At 40.7% G+C, this 20,348-nt stretch overlaps 1 protein-coding gene across 8 annotated transcripts in view; it reads right to left on the reverse strand.

Moving 5' to 3' along the window:
* SPEF2 (sperm flagellar 2) overlaps window positions 1-19,088 on the reverse strand; it is a 74,621-nt gene extending 55,533 nt beyond the window's left edge. For all 8 annotated transcript variants that reach the window (XR_011678983.1, XM_071425562.1, XM_071425561.1 and 5 more), the window contains exons 1-7: window positions 18,964-19,088; window positions 17,079-17,181; window positions 12,722-12,971; window positions 8,001-8,138; window positions 6,902-6,981; window positions 5,860-6,076; window positions 543-731 (exon numbers count right to left, since the gene is read on the reverse strand). Coding sequence is in view for 7 of the 8 variants with exons in the window: in XM_071425562.1 (XP_071281663.1) it covers window positions 543-731; window positions 5,860-6,076; window positions 6,902-6,981; window positions 8,001-8,138; window positions 12,722-12,971; window positions 17,079-17,181; window positions 18,964-19,021 (1,035 nt within the window). In the remaining variant the exon portion in view is untranslated. The remainder of the gene's footprint in view (window positions 1-542; window positions 732-5,859; window positions 6,077-6,901; window positions 6,982-8,000; window positions 8,139-12,721; window positions 12,972-17,078; window positions 17,182-18,963) is intronic.
* Window positions 19,089-20,348: the final 1,260 nt, after the last annotated feature.

Raw genomic sequence — 20,348 nt, forward strand, 5'->3', positions numbered from 1 at the left:
AATCATATCTAAATGAAATTAAGAACATGATTCCTGAAACAGGACCTTAGGTTATTGTCCTGTTGCCTCTGTGAGACTGTGCCTTTTAAAACTCAGCACACAGAGATGTCTTCCTATGAAGACATTACAATCAATATGGAAGAAAAACCAGATTTTCAGTTACTCAGCTTTATCCCTTATTACAGGACCATGGAACAATAGAATGGTTTGGGTAGGAAGGGACCTTTAGAGGCCCTCTAGTTTAAACCTGCTGCCATGGGCAGGCCCACCTTTCACTGGATCGGGTAGATTAGCTGTTCTTTCTCCCTGCAAAATTCCCCCAAACTTTTAACACAGTACAAAATGCACTCAGTTCCACAGTTACAGTTACATCCTTATTGCTTATAGCTGTGACTTTGAACAAGGACAAAAGAATATATTTATCACTAAATCATCATGTCCCTAGAAAAGTCCTGAAGTCTAACAGTTGACAACACAAATTTCATTTTGTAACAGGAAGGTATTCTAGCAGTCCTGCAGCGATTCAGAGATCAATCTTTTACCACTTCTCTGTCAAGGGCTTCCAGGAACTCCTTCTGCCGTCTTTCTTCATATTGCTTTTCCCTGAAAATTCTGTTTTGCCTTATCACCTCTTTTTCATGCCGAACATGCATGAGTTGAGCAGCAATCCTTCGCTCATGCTGAGATTGTTTCATTAGTCTGTAAATGAGCTGCTCCTCCCGGTAAACCTTCTAAAAGATAAAAAAATAATAGTACTAAGCAGAGCTGATAAACTATTTCCTAGAAAACTCATCAGTGTCTAATATGAGAAACAGGAATTCTGTCATATGACGGCATTCACCTGTTTACATGGGACATAAATTCAGAACCACATTAATATCTATTTATTGGTACAATTTGCACAAACTATGTAAGAATTCAAAATATTTCTTAACTGAGATACCCAGTAAAAATACATCTGGTCAGACTAACTCCATTTTAATATGGTTATTTCCCATGTGCAAAGAAACTGCAGCATATTTCAAATAACAGCTTCTTATCTGAATATATACCCTTTCTTCAAATCATTAATTTAACTCTGTTATTCACCAGTCCTATTCTCAGCCATAATCTTCAGCATCCTTGAGAAATCTATTTTCTACAGATTTGAAATTTTTTCTTCTTTTGGAGGAATTGGGTAATTATATTCTCCATTCTTCCCTATTCAGCAGGCTGGGACTATGAGGAAGAATTCAAAACTGAGCAAAATACAAGACTTCTGGGTAATAGTTCCAGTGTCCTTACTGGGACATGAATATAATATACTATGCAGTACAAAAGGAAAATCATTCTGAGCTATTGCTTGAGATGTGGTCTGTATGCACAGGCATTTTGAAGGTTGTGAGTTGTTATTTTTCAAAGTATTCTTGAAACATAATAGTATCTTTTCACTGCTACACTTCTCCAGACTTTTCTTGGTATCTAAACTAATGCTTAATTTAACATCAAGTTTTGCCTTACTATCACAATCCAAAACTCCTTCTGAGTCCTGAACAAAAACATCAGCTTGCCTTATAGGCATCAATGCCAAATACCAATGCTACAGCAGAATTCTAGAGGAAATTTCTGATTTGCTGAATATTTGCTTCTGATGCATCAAAACTGCTATGAAATGTACTCAAATTTAGGGACTTAAATTGGGATCTTAGTTGAAGATCTCAAATTCATTCTCCTAAAAACAGTGGCACAAGTAAAGTCAGTTAGTAATAATCTAAAAAAACCCCCCAAAAATAAAAAACTAAAATACACTAAAATAAAGTATCAAAATAAAGTATTTTCTTTCAATCTGTTTTTTTCATCAGCTATCTGTGACAGAGAGGGCAAAACACCTTATGTAACTTCACCTATAAATGAAAAACCCAACTTGATTGTATATGATATTATCTATGAAAAAATTCTATGAAGAGATCTATATCTGTCCTACAGAATGGAGCCAGGATACCTGTAATAGAATTCTAATGCAAAGCATGACTGCAACAGTTGCAATAAGAGAAGAATTTTCTAAATAATTCAGATATTTAATGTTGATGGTGGGGAGAAGCCAAACAAATAAACAAGCAAGCAAATCTCTTTCCATATTTTTTAAGTTCCTTGCCCTTCACAATTGCTGGAAATAAGTACCTTTTAATTAAATTCTGGTGACTTGGAAATATTAAGCTACTATAAAAATATCTTAATATTTTCCTTATTTTAGCCAAATGTGGGCTTTGCCCTTGCTTTCCTAGTACTGAATCTCAAGACAGTCCCCATAAAAAATGTGCACTCATCTCAGGCCTTAATCATAGAGTCCTTCACCTGTATGCTATATTATCTTTCTACAAAAATTTTCACTAAATAAAGATCTAATTTCAAATATGTCTTGTTTTGTTCTTTAGCTGTAGTGTACTATTTGTGAATTGTTTGCCTATGGAGGGAATTATCATCATACATCCAATAGAAAACAATGCAGTCATAACAACTTCACTCCCTGTGTCACTTAATACAGCTCAGGTGATAAAATTTTCCAACAGTGCTGCCTACTGAAGAGTTAATCTGTCCATTTTCTCTTACCTTCATGAGCTCAAGGCAATAACAGGAAGTACAGTGCCCTTTTCTGCCTCAATTCTATCCACTGTTCCATGGTACTTAGTATTTCAATTAAGATTTCAAAGATCAGAGGTTACACAATTTACCTCCTATTGCAAGTAAATATCCTTAATTTTTTTTCATTAGTTACTGCTTGCCCTCAACCACAGATTATTACAGCAGCAATAAGCCTTCACCAGCAGAAAACTGATGTTAAATTCCTTATTGGCAGGGAATTGAAGACCCTAACAGAGTGGTCATTTGTCATACTCAAATCATCAATTGAATGGTGCAAACAGTTGGTCCACTGAGAAATTAAAACACCTTCTCTAGGTGAATTTCCTCTTCATAAAGGAAATTGGAAGATGCTCCTTTAGAACACTTCACAGCAGACAAAACAGATTTTCAGTAGAGAACTTCAATATTTTAAGTGATCAAATACTTTGGCATACTCACTAGGCCTAAAGAGAGCCAGTAGGAAATTCTTCAGGAACAAGAAAATCAGAAAAGGTAATTAACTCAAAACTTCACAACAGACAAATAAGGATTCAGAACACTGAACTCCAAACTCATAGTTTCAAAAAGGATCCTCATTGGATGGAGGAGTGCAGCATTAGTAGCTATCTTTCATACAAAAAGGAATGTAGAAAGTACTCAAGCCAAAGGCTGGCAAGTTTTGAAACTTCTGAACATACAAGGACAGAAAATAAAAATTGTAGAAAAAGTTTGTGACCTAACATTTTCTATCAACATCTCCACAGAGAACTGTGAAGTGCTGGAAGAAATCATAAATATCACAAATAGGACAACTTAGTAATACTTTGAAAAATTACTACTAAGAAAGCATAATAGATGCTTTTTTCAGTTTACCTACTTAAGACAACAGTGGCATCCAGTGGCCAAACATTAACGTGTTTACGTTTCGTGTTGTTCATACATAGTTACTGTATCATGTTCTTCTATTTTTCTATTTCCTTGTTTGATTTACATAAAAGTAAGACATTTCTGTGCTGTTGAGCAGTCATAAATGACCATTTTATGACCAAAACTAGGAGCTTAGCACACACAAATCTATTGGATTGACAAGTAAGAAGGTAGTAACAATTTGTTTCTCCTCCCATTTTCACGTTCGCAATTTACTGCTGATAGTAAATTATGTCTGATAATTTTTTTAATCAGAGACATAAAATCTGAACAGAGAATTAAAAATAACAAGTACAAATCACCAATAATTTGTTGAAATAGTGGAGATAAAGGTTCAGTTGGGATGAAGACATACAACTGTCAAATACTTTCAACACCCGCCTACAAAAATCTGACTGGCATCATGCTGTGCTCCACCTAGAGTACGGTCATGTAATTGTAAAGTATTTTCTCTCCAAAGCTCCACCTTACAGCATACCAAAAAATAAAAAAATTGAACAAGATTATTTTAATAAGCTTTTATAAATATGGAAACACGTTACAGCATTCTGAAGGGATGAAATTCCTTCCACTCTAAATGCCATGTTCAAGATTTATGCAGTGGAGGTAAAACTCAGACCTGAATGCATATAAAGAGCTGCAATTTCAATCAATAAACCCTTTCTGGTTCAATACTTAATAGATGGAAAAAGTAATCTTGAACTATTTTCTATATTTATTCATTTTTAAAAGAAAATACCTCTGTTTGCTTCCCACTTCTCTTAAGTAACATCTAATGTCTGAAATCTCACTAAGTTCCAACAAAACAGTTTTTCCTCTGTTAATTTAGGACCAAATTACCACTAAATATATTCTCTGATATGGTCAGATTACTGTTTCAGTCAAATGCTAATTTGTCTTTCCTTCTAGTCCCTGCAGTCTGTGATTCAAATTTTCCATATAGCAAAGCTGATTTTTCTTCCTGGGAAGCAAGGAACAATACTGCTAATTTTCACTTGATTTGGAGCCTCTCTGGAGGCAGTCTGCGCTGCTGTATCCACCAAGTGCTCTGAAGACCAGTAGCCATGGCTTTTAGAATCAGCTCTCCACACTGCTGGGGCTGCAAGAGCTGAGAGTGCTTAAAGAGCAAGTCCCAAAGTTTTGGGACTGCAGTGATTTCAGACAAGTGGGTTGCAAAACTTCTTCATGGCCTATGCGTATCAACAAGAACATGATATAAATCTCCTTGAATAAGAACTTGGAGACAGGATATATGCAGAGATGGACCCTTCCAAGTCACTACTGGTGTTTTTCAAGAGTATGACTGAGATAGACATTGAGCACCATCTTCTAGATGTTTACCTCAACAAACTTTTTCTTAACATTTCCAAAAAATTTCCAGACATTAGGTGTCAAGGCTCTAAAAATATATGTACATGCAATAGCTCATCTTTTCAGAGATACTACACATCTGATATGAGATATTATTATTACTAGTATTATTAGTATTAGCAATAGAGATAGGCTCAGCTATATATGTTCAACACATATAAGGACTCACAGGGAAATACTAAAATAAAAGATAACAAGAAATCAAAAAAACCCAGTAAGTTACAAGGCTGTGTTTTGATAGAATCATTATAAAAGAGACAATCTGTGAAATTAGTAATCTAAAAGCTGCTTTTTAAAGGAGGAATGTATGAAGAAGAACCATAAGAGCCTTGTGCTTTATGGGAGAGGATTCAAATGTAATGATGTGCAACATTCATTTTTAGACACAACACAGACATTGTCCAGAGACATATCTTGTATTTCATAACACATCAAACACCAAATTTCTGACCTGCAAATAAAATTTTGATTCTTTATATCACCCAGCACAAACATTTCAGAATTCATCAGTCCAAATCAAAACCTTCCTAAGACACATTTGTAAATACAGGTTTTCAAACAAGGAATTCCATGTTTTGTTGTTTTTAAATAAGAATCTTCTCTAGAACCGGTATACATCTTGATAGCAGAGGCTGTTCAACTTTTGAGGGAGGGAGGCAGGAAATAGAAGGCAGGTCTGCAATACATTTTTAATAACCTTTTTCCGGCTGCCCTAATTTTATTCTTTTAAGTTTATAAGTATGGCGTATGTCATAAGGGTGGTGATGAAGAACAGTCAACCTTCCATATTTTTCAAGGGTTAACATAAAAGATATATTTAGACATAAGTGTGTATAAGTCCCTTTATCCCCTACAAATTTTATTCAGCCTTCCAGAAGTACTCATTTCATATTTGTAAGCACATTTTAGATTACTAATTAAATGCACATGGACTATGTACTTCAGCATGCAATTTCCCACCTCTTGAATCTCATGTATTGCTAACTGATCCACTAGCATTTTTCGTCGTCTCTTTGCTCGCTGCTCTCTAGCAAATGTATCTTCCTGTACACGTTTTTGAATTTTCCTTAAATATTCATCATCTGAATAAATATTTAACAGCTCAGTTCTCGTCTCTGGTATAGTTTCTAGACTTGCTTCTTGAGACTTCTGTGTTTGCAATAATTCTTGCATATCACTGATTGAAAAAAAGAAAGATTGGAATTAGCATTCTTAAGGGTCTTTTCACACAGATGCCTGAATAGTTATGTGCAAATGTACACCATCACTCTCTGGGCTCTGTGGCTACTTCCTGACAATGTCCACTAGGTCCAGAGGAAGTTTTCAGCACTGACTTGGGCCAACTAATCATTCATTTCTTTGTCAATACGAAGCCAAATTCCACAGAAACAGGAAATTAGGATGGCTCAATGAATGCCAAAGAAAGTTGGGTTGCTCCTCAATATGGCCATACACTCTGACTAGTTTTGCAGCTATTAATCACAGGTTTACCCACAGAAATATCCACAGCAGTATGCAAGAGTGTTACATCTTCTGAGTAGGGCATGCATATCACCAGGGGTGGCAGAATGAAAATTACTTGCAATTATTCAACAAATAAATCAACATACAGATAAGTTTCAGGATAAAAGTTACTTCTTTACCCTTTGAAATGTGTTACAATGTATGCAGATTCACAACCATTCCTATCTTGCTGCAAGGGTAACTGACCTTACAGACCCAATGACTGAAATGAACAGAGAAAATATGCATTTTGAGCCTTTCCTTGCTGCACACATGGCAAAAAGTAGTGAAGGAAGCTTAAGCTCTCCCTACTAACTAAAGGTAACTTCAAGACACTGCAACTGTGTTGAACCTGAAATCAGTGCTAGTGTCGCATTCATTCAAAGGATATCACAGTTTAAACTAAATGAAACATTATTCTTTCTTTAAGTAGCTGTCATCATAGCAGACACCTGGCAGATCCTGCCTATTCTTAAAAAAAATAGTATCCAAATGTTACCTGTCAGTCACACAGCCATGTAGTGCAGAGACATTTCCTATCATAGACTTCTCAAACTTTTCTATCTCCTTGTATACGTCCTGAAAAAGTAGCACAGAATTTTATGTTTCCTTTCTCTTCACAAAGCAACATAAAGAAGGTTCAACAGAACAAGTACTAGGGAATTATTTTATGTCATGTTAAGACAACAGAAATGCTTACACTGAAAATATTTTAAGCATCAGCTACACCAAGAATAAAGGCAAGATGATTTCCATCTTTCACCTTTCACTTCCTTCCCCTCTTCCCCTTTTCTAGCTACACCTACTTCTACCAGCCAGAAAATCCTAGAATTTTGCAGCTGTTCTTTCTGCAGGATAATTCTGATGTTGCATAGGGCTCTAGCAGAGTATGTAATTCTCACCATATGGGGATTTGAAACAAGATACTCTGAAATATGATCTCATTTAGTAACTTGAATGTATCCCTAATAGTTATTCAAGTAACTGTCTTACTATAGGTTACCAAACTTTAGACCTCTTACTGTTGCCCGGTTGTAAAAAGCAATAATAGTTGCACCTCTAATGACAATACAATCCATGAACTTGAATTACAATCCATGAATTTTTTGGTACTAGATAATGCAGAAATTTTTTTTAATTGCTGCATCTCTCTTGGTTTGATTTAAGGTTATTGCCAATTTCAGCTGTTACTAGCATTTAATAAGCAGATAGTTTTAAAGTGTGTTATAGAACAGTTCAAACATTATGGTGCAAAATGTTATCATGCACAAATCAAAATGGAACGTTAATGTTTTTATTTAATGTATTCTTGCTAGTAGACTCATAGCTACTCTCAGCAATCAAATTACTACCTATCTATTTCTCCTACATCAAAACAATTGATTTCTCTTACATCAAAACAATTCTTACTTATAAAAACCCGCAAAATCATAATTGTGTAAATACTCAGCCCAAGTTTCACTAGTTGAATTTATATCATTTTGACAGTCAGCAGCTTTTGAATGGTGCAAGTACAGTATTTGTAACCATAAATGTTCCCAGAAATTGTGGTGTTTGAGTTAATGTAATTAGCATTAAACAGTATAGATGATAATTACCTCTGCTTCCCTTTTCTTCTTTAAGATTTTTTTGGCTTCAAAAGATTTTATGGTGGGTCTTGATGGTTGTTTTTGAATCTGTATAGCAGCTGTTTGAATCCTGGCCATTATTTCATTTTGTCTCCTTCCTATGTAATGCTGATATGAAGCAAACACAATTAAGCCAAAAATTATCTTCCGGGAAGAAATTAGAAGAGATTATCAGGCTCCAGACTTGAGCAGATGAGCAGCGCTTTACAGACTTTTAAGGGCTTTCATTGAATTCTAGTTCTAGTAAGGTACCTGTTTCAGGTCTGAATATAGCACAGAAAATGAGAATACCAATTTCCTGGTACAGAAACTGAGAATACCATTAGGTAACACATTAGGTAACACTAGCACTAGATGATCAAGAAGTAACAAACATATAATTACAGTCATTTAAAGTGCACCAGACATGCAGGCAGGTAAAGGTGGAATAAAGAAGAAAAAAACAGTTTTTATACAAAGAAGTCAAAGATAGTTAAAAATATATAATGCATCATAAGAGGTATTCCAAAATTTTCTTTTAAAATGCTATTTTGAACATTTTGTTTATTGCTCGCATTTTCTTGTCTAGATACATGAAGAGGCTTTTTTTTTTTAGCCATTCTTGTTCATGTAGTGGCAATAGAACAGCTAAATAAACATAGCAAGGCTTTCTCCCTTCATTAGCCACATAAAATAGATATCAAATTAGTCAATAACTTTGTCAGTGTGGTTCAATACCCTGATACCTGGCCATTTCCTCTACATAAACTATAAACTCTGCTTTGGATGAGTGTTCCCATGTCTAAAGTAATGTCTTCTTCCTTTCTTACATCACCAGAGTAGCTACACAGATGTACAAGATGTTTTGAGGCCAAACCCACTACAGATGCTCTTCTTCTGTCATTTTCCTGCTTTTGTGCAATGCTCCATCTTTTCTTCACAAAAGAAGAATAACACAAAACTCCTTTACAAGGACATCTCAAATGCATACAAGTTGTGATATGTACACTTTGTCTTCAAATCTATAAATATTTTCCATGCTTGACAATATGCAAATACTCTCAACATAAAGTGATTTTTAAATAGGAAGATTTTTAAGGTCTCATAAGAGTACATTGGCTTTATTTCTCTGCACATCTTTTCTTTGTTCTATATACACGAACATGTAGCACAGAATCAGGAAGCCTTCACACTGGTTTTAATTAATTCATTAAACACATAACCTTCAGAAAATACTTCAGCAGAAGTCTACAAAAATAACTAGTCACGTTTTCAGTGTCTTGGGCTCTTTGCTCTTCTTGGAGGTTCTGAGCTCTCAGCTGCTCTGCAACATGCACACAAGCTCTCTTATCTGTTAGCATCTTGGATTTTGTTTCATTCTGATGTGGCACTACAGTTTTCAAATGTTAAACATCCAGCAGTGAAGAGTAAGAAAACAGCAGTAAACATATTAAGATATGGTAATTTTGAGACCATTGCTTCAAACTGTGTTTTTCTGTGTTAATGTACCCAGAAAAACATACAAACATGTTCAAACTGAAAATCAGGACCAGCTCTGTAGAAAAGAGCTTAGAGATCTGAACTTGAACGATGCCAAACTTCATTTAGTTGACAGAAAAGGACACCTCATTGCTCTGTACAGCTGTCTCTGGAGGGGAAGTGCAGAGGGAGGCACTGTACTTTTGTCCCTGGTATCCAGTAAGAGGACATGTGGAATAGAATCATAGAATGGTTTGGGTTGAAAGGGACTTTAAAGATCACCTAGTTCCAAGCCTCCTGCTCTGGGCAGGGACCGCTTCAACTAGATCAGGTTATTTAGAATCCCATCAAGCCTGGCCTTTAACACTTCCAGGGATGGGTCATCCACAACTTTTCTGAGCAACCTGCCAGTGCCTCACCACGCTCACAGTAAAGAGTTTTTCCTAATATCTAGTCTATAGTTACTACTACCACCACCTATTTTCTTCCAGTATGAAGGCAGTCCCCCATTTCCTACTATTCCATGCCTCCATAAAAAGTCTTTCTGCATCTTTCTTGTAGGCTCCCTTCAGTTATGTCAGGTACTGGAAGGCAGCAACCCTGAAGCCTTCTTTTTTTCCAGGCTGAACAATCCTGATTGTCTCAGCTTTTCCTCATAGCAGAGGTGCTTTATCACTCTAATAATCTTGGTGGCCCCCTGGGCTCACCCCAGCAGGTCCCAGTCCCTCCTGTGCTGGGAGCCCAGGGCTGGATGCAGTGCTCCAGGTGGGTCTCAGCAGAGCAGAGCAGAGGGGCAGAATCCCCTCCCTGCCCTGCTGCCCACGGGGCTCTGGATGCAGCCCAGGACACGTTTGGCTCTCTGGGCTGTGAGTGCCATGGCTGGGCCATGTGCAGCCTCTCACCCACAGCACCCCCAAGCCCTTCTGGGCAGGGCTGCTCTGGGGCTGTTCATGCCCAGCCTGTGCTGATACCAGGGGCTGTTCCTACTCAGGTGCAGCACCACCACTTGGTCTTTGTAAATCTCATCATGCTTCCATGGGCCCACTTCATGAGCCTGTCCCCCAGTTCCCATCCTCCTCTCCCTCCCCTCAAGAGGTTGTGGCCTGAGAAGTGAAGAATGAGGCAAAAAAGTTCAGTATCTCTGCCTTCTCGTCTTCTTGTTGTTACCAGTTTCCAGCATTGTTTATCAACCTTCCTTTCTGCTTAACATACCTGTAGAATCTCTTCCTGTTATTTTTTGGTTTTGTTTTTTGGATTTACTTGCTTCCCAAGTTCAGTTCCAGCTTTGTCTTGGCCTTCTTCCCTCCATCCCTACAATGATATTTCATCTCTATACTCTTACCAGCTCACTGCCCCAGCTTCAGCTGCCTGTGTGTTTGTTTTCCCAGCAGTTCTCTAACTCTGGGAACTCATGCAAGTCTCTTGTCTTCCTTGCCTGATTTCTTGCTCCTGGGGATTGGTAGCTCTTGCTCACTATGGAATAATTCCTTCAAGATCTGCCACCTCTGTTCTCCTCCCTTATCCCTAAGGGCAGCCTCTCAGGTGATCTATCTCCCTAAAGAGCTGAAAATCTTCTTTCCTGAAGTTCAGGGATCTACCTTTACTCCTTATCTGATACCTCAGCACTAAAACACCATCAACCCATGCACCAACACCATCACTGCAGCCCAGGCTGTCTCCAGTCTTGTGTCCCAATTAACTTTTTTGTATTGGTGACCATCATATCCAATATCACATCCCCTCTGGTAGGGCTGTCTATGACCTGACTCAAGAAGTTATCCTCCATTCCAAGAGTTTCCTGGATTGCCTTGAGCTACTTTCCCAGCAGATGCTGGGGAGGTTGAAGACCCTCAGCAGGACAAGAGCCTGCAAGCAATATGTCTCCTGTAGCTGGAGCAAGACTTTGTCAAATAGGCTTGCCTTAGTCAGGAAGACTGTAGTAAACACCAGCCACAGGGCTCCATTTTTTGCTTTGGTCTCTGATTCTTATCCGAGAATCAGAGGCTTTCAGCCTGCTCATGTCTATCCCTCAGAGACAACTCCTCACATCCAATCCACCTCTTGATAGAGAGGGCAAACCCTCAGCCTCTCCAGTCGTTTCTGAACAGCCCACAGCCATCCAGAGCCATACTTCAGTCTCAGGATTTGTCCCTTGCTGCAGCAGGGGAGGTAAGGAAGCATTTCTTTACTGAAAGTCTCCAGCTTCGTAGATATTCAAAATCACACTGAACAAGGTCCTGAGGGACCTGCTATAGCTGGCTTTGCATGGAGCAGGGGGGATAAACTGAGGCTCTTTCCAACCTTCCAACCTCTTTCTATTTCTCAACCTCCCTATTATATGATTCAAATGTCTGATTCAAATTCTGAACTTATCTAAAGACAGAACCTACTCTCAGTTGCTCAATTCCTTAAAGCTATCCTTCTACAGGTGAAGTGATATGTTGACTTTTCGGTACTACCTTTGCACTTATTGGTAAACTTCTGCTTGAAGGTTATTTTTCAGAAATAGTGCCAGAAAAAAAAAAAAAAGTGAAATTTGTCCCAGCTGAATTTAATTAATGATATATACCTTCTTAAAAGCTCCTCATCCTGATAACAAATAAAGGTCTGGATATACTGAATATTACTACTGAAAACAAGAAGGAAGTCTTTAACAGAACCAACCACATCAACACTGACTTCCTCTTAGATGTTCTCTTTTCCCTTTATTTTTCTCTCGTTGTATTTCTCAGCATATGGTTGCTGCAGAATGGAGTGCAGTACAAATACACCGAGAGACATGCAACAGAATGAATCAAACCACTGTGGCACAGTGCTGAACACAGTTATAAATAGGTTTCCTGGAGGGGAAATTAGTCTGAGTTGATACCTAGACTGCAATGCAGTCAGCAATCTGTACTCATTAAACAAGTAAAAAGGCAGCTGCTGAACTACTACTAGCTTTTATTATAATATTTTAAGTCTGTAGAAAGCTTGAAAATAGAGCAGGTAACACAGAAGGAACCAAAACAAAGAAACAAAGAACACAGAAGATCAATATCCTATTGAGCTCCTGATAAGCTGTGCAAACCCATTGTATAAGACATAGCAAAGAACTGCTTCTTTTCCTTATAAGTACTGGGTTTTGAATAGGAGATTTCCAAAGTAAAGAGGGAAAGCACATAACATGCTTGAAAGGTACATGTAAATATGCTATCTTTTTGTATTTATACAAAACAGACATAGTTACTTACCTCTTGATTTCTACTTTCAGTAGACGTAAGCTTTGCAGTTGCTGCAGGTCTCATTGCTCCCACAACTACTCCAGTGAGCTTTGCCTTCCTCTTTTTTTCTAAAGCAATATACAGTTCATATAAAAGCTTTGTTGCAGCCCCATGCTGTCTTGTCATGATGTCTTGGGCCATATTCTCATTAAATTGCACACCAAGGAGGTGGAGTGTGGGTTCCAGGCGAGAAAAATTGTTAATTTTTGCATCTGCACCTCTGTATGATTAAAAACAACAACAAAAAACCCCAGAACTTAAACTTATTTTCGATTCCAACTTGCTGCATTAAGCATGGTCATGACACTTATCTCATACCAAGACAGAAGCAGAAAAAAAACAACCCACAGAGGATTTTCTTAAATAATGTGATACACACTTTGGCTTGAGTTTTGTACTGCATTGATTAGTATGCAGTTATAACTTCTTGAAAAGACAAAGACCACATTGGATTATATAAATTCTAATATGTGTGCACACAAAGTATATCTAATAACAAAAGCTAATCTGCAATTGCAGCTAATGCTATACCATCCACAAAACACACAAGGAGTTTGAATGAAGTTTCTTATATAAGCTGTATCAATCCCTCAAACTCTCACCAGTTAAAACATAAGAAATTACAAAAAAAAAAAGTGTCTTATCAACTAACCTTTACAACTTATTTTTTCTCCAAGAAAAACAAAGGTTAAAGCAGTGCTGAAAACGAAGTCTGTGTTCTAAATGCGAAATTTACATTTGAAACTAAGATAGTGGCTTGCAGGCTAATATTTTTTTTTATATGTAGGTTCTCATGAAAAAGCACTCAAGATCCACAGAAAAAGCACTCAAGATCCACAGATATACAGGGCAAAACCAAGTAGCAATAAATTGTCAGTTTATAACAATGAGCATATCAAATTTCATCAGACATATCCATAACTTCAGTCTGAGTCAGAAGATCATGCTTTCTATACTGCTCTATTGCTTGAGTTCACAATAGTTCCTTCACATGGAACAACCAGATTTTGAGGTCAGCCAAGATCCAGCATAATTCTACAGAAATTTTAACTGTAGACCTTTAACTAATTTTAACTGAAGACCTTCTGGTACCACAGTATTCATATTATTTCTAGATTAAACTGTCCAGGAGCTCATTATTCTCACTGTAACAATCCATGCTTTATTTCTTACACACTGACCTGAAGCTTACAAGTATTGAGCATTTTTATGACATTGATTCAAGGTTAAGACGAGCCCTCTTGCCAGAAATCATCTGACATGCACTGAGAAGCTCTTAACTTTTTATTCTGTAAGGCTGACTGGCTTGTTCATCTCTACTTCTCCCGCCTTGCACTCCCTGAAGAGAAGAGCAGCAGTTGCAGTCTCATGGTCCTAAGGACTCCCCCCCATCACCACAAACTTTCAAAGATTATTGAGAGTGGCCTAGCAATGACATCGGCCAGGTCACACGGCCTGGGTGAGTATGTGCCATCAGATCCCATGGACTTGCACATTTCCAATTTACTTAAATGTTCCTTAAACTGTTCCTTCTCCATGGTTAAATCCCTCTTCCTACAGACTTTCCTGTATGTCTCCGGGCTTTGTCTTTTAGGCCCTGAGACACACGGGAAAGTCTGTAGGAAGAGGGATTTAGTCTTTTGCATGTCCCAGCAGGCCCACGTTATCCCCAGCCTTCCTTTTGCTGTGAACACACCTGTAAAAGCCCTTCTTGTTGCCCTTCTGCCTAGATATAAGACAAGACCTTTTTTCCATGAGGGCAATCATGTATAAAATACATACAAATTTAATATTGAAATAAATTGTCTGGAGAGGTAGTGTAGTCTTCATCCTTAGAGGTTTTCCAGATCACAGAGGGTAAACACCTAGTGCAGACCTTCCTGTTAGTTTCAAGGACTGTTAGTTTCAAGTTTTATTTAGTAGACTAAGATAGAGAGGGCATTAAACATCTCAGCCTCAGCATGGCAGATACTCATTTGAGAATCTGAGAGGGAAGCAGATGAATGAAGCCATACTCTGCCATCTTTTTGATGCAGGAAAACAACTAAGAATGACTACTACAGAGGCAGGTAGATCTTCCTGCTCTCTCACATAGAGGGCAGCTTCTCTTCATCCCCACCCTCCCAGCCTGTCCATCCTTAAGAGCCTATATCAAGCCATGGCAGCACACCAGTCCTGGGACCTATCCCACTGCCCTTCTGTGCTTGCAATGATTACCCAGCAACTGCTCACGGTCTTCTAATTTCTTCTGTTTGATCGCCACACTGCATGCATTACTATATAGGCATTTCACAGAAACAGTCAGTTGAGTGATTTAAAAAAAATGTAGAGTAATTTAGGAAAGGTGTGAATGCTTTTCTCATAATCCTGTCTTCTTAGCACGTCCTTAATTGCATGCATACATTAGGGTGAGCAGCCTTCTGCGCTGTTTTGCTGCTCTTATTCACATCAACTTCCTCTTGCTTGCCAGTCTAAGCCAGCACTTCCTCTCTTGTTTGAAACTAAACCTCTTCGTCAATACTCACTCCTAGTTTAAAGCTATCCTTGCCCATTTTGCCAGGCTGTTGGCAATGTGTTCCTTGTCCAACTTGGACAGGTGGATCCCGTCTCTTCCTAGCAGTCTTCCCTCTCGAAAGAGGATCCTATGACTAGGAAAAGCAAATCCCTGTGGTGGACAGCAGCTGCAAAACCACTTGTTAACCTGTGGAACCTATCCACTCATTAAGCCCATGCATCAGCAGAAGTGAGGAAAATAAATACTTGGACTCTCATGCTTTTGCCTCCAGGTCTCTGGCAGTATCCTTGGTGTCCACAGAGAGGAATAGCAGGGAGGAATAATAGAGGAATATTAGTGCAAGGGCTGGACAAATCTCTGCAGCTCTGGACTGAACCTTTGGCATGCAGCAAACCTCCCTGGCTGGCACGTGACATCAGCTGATGGCACTTCCATCTCCTGCAGGAGAAAGTATCCCACTGCTATTCCCACCTGCTCTTCCTGGTGCTCTGGGGTGGTTTAACTTCATCTGCTCAGACATTTTGTCACACAGTGCCACCAGCACTCACCTGCTACTACTGCAATGAACCTGTTCTGCAGCTGTGGTTCAGCAGGAGGAACAGACACCTTCCTTTTCCTCACAGAAGTCTGAGACAGGGAGAATTGACTCCTTTCATTGGAGAGAAATTCGAGTTGAGGGCCCTGACACTGAGTAGTTGTTCCAGTGGATTATGAGTACCATGCCCTGTCATGCATCCTCATCTTTGCTGAGGACACATAAACCATCTCCACAGAATTTCCAGTCACTTCTTGCACCTGCTGAAGAGCATCTTCACTAAATGCACCTCTCTAATCACCTGGAGACAAGAGCTCAAAGCACCCTTTTACTAGGAAGAATTGAGAAAACTTGTGAGAAGATGCTAGAGCTTACTAGAAGGAATAAAAGCCTCCTGAAGCTATTTTTCCCAGCAACAGCAGGCACTCTAAGAATTACCCAGGTTTTCTAATGATCCCAGAAATTCCTAAGAAATCTGAAAGTCCTAGAAACAGAGTTCAAGAACTGCTGTGTGAAACCGTTTTTTGTTGGCTGCCTTTATTACGTCCTCTCCTACAATTTGGTGGGACTTGGGATAAGAAAGGGTATGACTACACTAGAAGTTCAAAGAACATAAAATTAGAGGTTCAGAAGAAACAGGAAGATTTTGTACAGCCTGGAACTCTTGATGTACATGTGTACCGTGGTCTGGCAAAACACAGCATAAGCCAACCTCATGAATTGCATCATCAATGTATAAAAGCTCACAGATCTGCACAAGATTTTTCAACTTCCCATTTTACAGTTCTTCTTGACTATAGACATTACAGCAGATTACTTGTAAACTTATAAATTCTTATATGATCTTCTGCCAGAGCTCCATTCAAAGCCTCATAATGATTCCCCAACATTTTCATTTTAGTGTCGATGTTATGGTCACCACCACAACACAACACAACACTGCATTCCTTACTCTACACAGATCATGGGCAGAGTTCCACTTTTCTCAGTCTTAAGGACATCCTTGAAAGGCTTTTTGAACCACTGGTTTAACCTGGTGTTTTTGTAGTTACAATTAAAATGCATAATTTTCTTGAAGAAGTATGATCAATCTCTCTGGAAATATGAAATCAATTCATGCCTCAAACATACTTAGCATTTGAATTACTGAAAAATATTTTAAATCCCAATAAATTTTACAGTGCAAATCTCAGCTAAGGAAATACCTATTTTGTCTACTTTATGTAAGAGACTTGTTACTTTATACAGGAGACCAAATATTATTCATATGTACTAACCTGTTCTGTGAAAATTGTTTAAAGTCATCCTGAAGGCCATATTTGTGTAGAAGTTCTCCTAGGAGGTAGCCAGTAGAAAATTCTTCTGGAAATGATCCCGGAACTAAGTTTGGAGGTTTCGTGATTGTTTGGAGTGTTTTAGACAAAATAATTAAAAGAATCCAAATATTAATTTTAATAAAACTTGTTATTGTGTTTATAACAAAACTAAATCCAAAGTTTAGTAAATAATTCAAAGAAATTTTAGGAGATTGATCTAACAGTAATAGCTTTCAAATCACAAATAAATATACTTTCTGTGTAGTTGTTTTGCAACATCAGCTTTACATAGTCATTTCCAATTTTCAGTGTTAAAATGCAAACATCAGCATAATTGCCACTGAGATGGTGAAAATATCTATAAGCTATAATTACTAGATTTTCAACACAAAATTCAGATGAAAAGAAAAAGAAACTAGCTCTAATGTGCTCCTCTTCATTCAATCACAGAATCACAGAATACAGTGAGTTGGAAGGGACCCATTAGAATTGGGTCTAACTCTTGGCCCTTCACAGCAAACCCCAAGCGTCAAACACCATGTGCCTGAGAGCACTTTCCAGACACTTCTTGGGCTCTGTCAGGCTGGAGCTGTGACTGACCACTGCCCTGGGGAGCCTGTTCCAGTGCCCAACCACCCTCTGGGGAAGGACCTTTTCCTAATATTCAACCTAAAACCTCCCCTGACACAATTTCAGGCCATTCCCTCAGTTCCTGTCACTGTCACCCCAGAGCTGAGATCAGTGCCTGCCCCTCCTCTTCCCCTCATGAGGGAGTTGTAGCTCAGCGAGGTCTCCCCTCAGTCTCCTCTTGTCCAGACTGAACAAAGCAAGTGACCTTGGCCACTCCTTGCATGGCTTTCTGTCCAGACCCTTCACCATCCTCACTGCCCTCCTTTGGACACTCTCTAATAGTTTCATGTCTTTCTTACCCTGTGGCACCCAAAGCTGCCCCCAGCACTCGAGGTGAGGCTGCCCCAGCCCAGAGCAGAGCAGGACAATCCCCTCCCTTGCCTGGCTGGTGATGCTGGGCCTGATGCCCCCAGGACAGGGTTGGCCCTCATGGCTGCCAGGGCACTGCTGGCTCGTGTTCAGCTCACCACTGACCAGGAGCCCCAGGTCCTTTTCCATGGCTTTGCTTTCCATGGCAGTGCTTTCCCAGCATCTCCTTCCCCAGTCTATACACACAATCAGGGTTGCCTCATCCCTGATGCAGAATGTGGCACCTTATTAAACTTCATACAACTGGTGATTGCCCATCTCTCTAATTTTTCTGAGGCTTTTGTTCCTTCCTTGCAGAACAAATGCTTTTCCAATGCCAGCACAACAGCTGCCATTCAAAACAAAGCACTACTTTCCAAACATATTACACTAATTTTTATTCTCTAGAGTCCTTATTAGCACTTTAAGTTTGAGCACATTCCATCCCTTGAGAGCACCCGTCCCTTGAGGAGAATTAACTTCAGCTTGAAAATTTTCAGGCATTGGAATATATTGTCCAGGAAGGTGAAGGAGTCACCATCCCTGGAGGTGTACAGGAGGTGTGTGGATCTGGCGCTGGGTGATGTGGCTTGGTGGCTCAGGGGTTACAGGGGCACTGCTGGGTGCGTGGTTGGACTGGGTGGTCCTGAAGGTTTTCTCACGGATCTACGATCCTGTAGTCCCCGCCTTTCACACGATGACTAAAACTGTACCTGCGGAGGCACGTGGCGGCGGGAAGGGGGCAGGCTCCTCAGGGGGGTGGCCGCGGGGGCACCGCTGGCACGACGGCCCGACCCTGACCCCGCTGACCCCCCACTGCCCCCGCGGCCAGGCTCTGCCCGTCCCCGCGCAGCGGGACCCCACTCACCGATGCGCCGGGAGAGCTTCACGTCCCGGTTGAGCCATTCGCACAGGATCTGGGACATGGCCTGAGGCGCCCGCGGCCGCCGCCGCCACCCGGCTCCGCGTCCCGTTGCCGCGGCGACCGCGGGCGGCGCCTGGGCGGCGGAGGCGGGGCGCGCGGCGGCGCGGGTGCGCAGGCGCGGCGGGAGGGCGGGCGCGAGGGAGTCCCCGGGCTCGGAGCAAGGTGGGCGCGTGGCGGGGCGGGGCGGTCCCGGGGGAGGTGCTGGGCGGGCGGGGGCTGAGGCGGGGTTGGCGCGACGGGGCCGGGCCTGGCTGAGCCCGGCGCAGCGGGAGGCGCTGCCGGGTGCTGCGAGCTCTGCCCGCTGCCTCGGAGTCCTACGGGGCTCCGGCTGCGCCTTCCACGTGTGTTTGTTTAAACAGCAACTTCCCCGTTCCGCCCCGAGCCCGGCGTGTTTGCTCGTGAGCTGGTGGGGGTGGTGCAGGGCAGGGATCGAAAGGCTGGGAGTCAGGAGGAGTGTCTTCGCGGGAGGGGTGATGAGGCACTGGAATAGGCTGCCTAGGGAAGTGGTGGAGTCACTGTCCCTGGAGGTGTCCAAGGAAAGAAAGACTGGACGTGGCACTCAGTGCTGTGGTCTGGTGGTGCTGGCTCACAGGTTGCACTAGCTAGTGCCTCAAAGAGCTTTTTCGACCTGATTGATTCTTGTGTTTCTGCCAAGCGCAGCCTGTCGGGAGAAGGGGAATTAATCCAGGGTGATTTTCCCAAATCCGTTCTCATAAGAGCACACGCTGTTACTGTGCTGGCGCCGTGAGGGACGGGGGCGGGAGAGCCGAGCGCAGCCCTGGCAGCCCGGGGCGCGCCGCACATGCAGGGCGGTGCGGGTCCCTGTGCCAGACAGCTGCTCGGGCGGGAGCCCCGCCGAGACTGCCTGCGCTCAGCCCTTGTTTGCATTAAGTCATCTTTGTTTTAGAATCACACCGAAACAGCCATGCACTGGTTCCAGTGCTCCTATCTGAAGCGTGTGTAATAAAACGCCAGAGGAACGGGGAAGAGAGCTGCGTCTGGAAAATGCACTGCACGTAGTGGGTATTTAAATTGGCCTTTTTTTTTTTCTTGGAAAAGTTATTTTATCAATAGGGAATTGTGAAAGAATGTTTCTGCTACAAAAGGGCAGGACAAAGTGATCTAGTGGCTAATGACAGACAACAAGCTAATGATAATTTTCAAAAGTGTCAGTTAACTTGGAATGTTACAGATTCTGCTCCTTGAGAACAAACAGAATTCCTCAGATTAAATCTGTGTGCTTTGACAGAGAGTGTGCTTTGAATCAAATCATAATCCTTGAGAATAAGAAAATAAGTGTATAACCGACCAGGTATTTATAAATCTTG

This window comes from Agelaius tricolor, unplaced genomic scaffold (genome assembly GCF_023055355.1).
Source record: "Agelaius tricolor isolate 1412-34295 unplaced genomic scaffold, bAgeTri1.0.p SCAF_4, whole genome shotgun sequence".
Lineage (NCBI taxonomy): Eukaryota > Metazoa > Chordata > Aves > Passeriformes > Icteridae > Agelaius > Agelaius tricolor.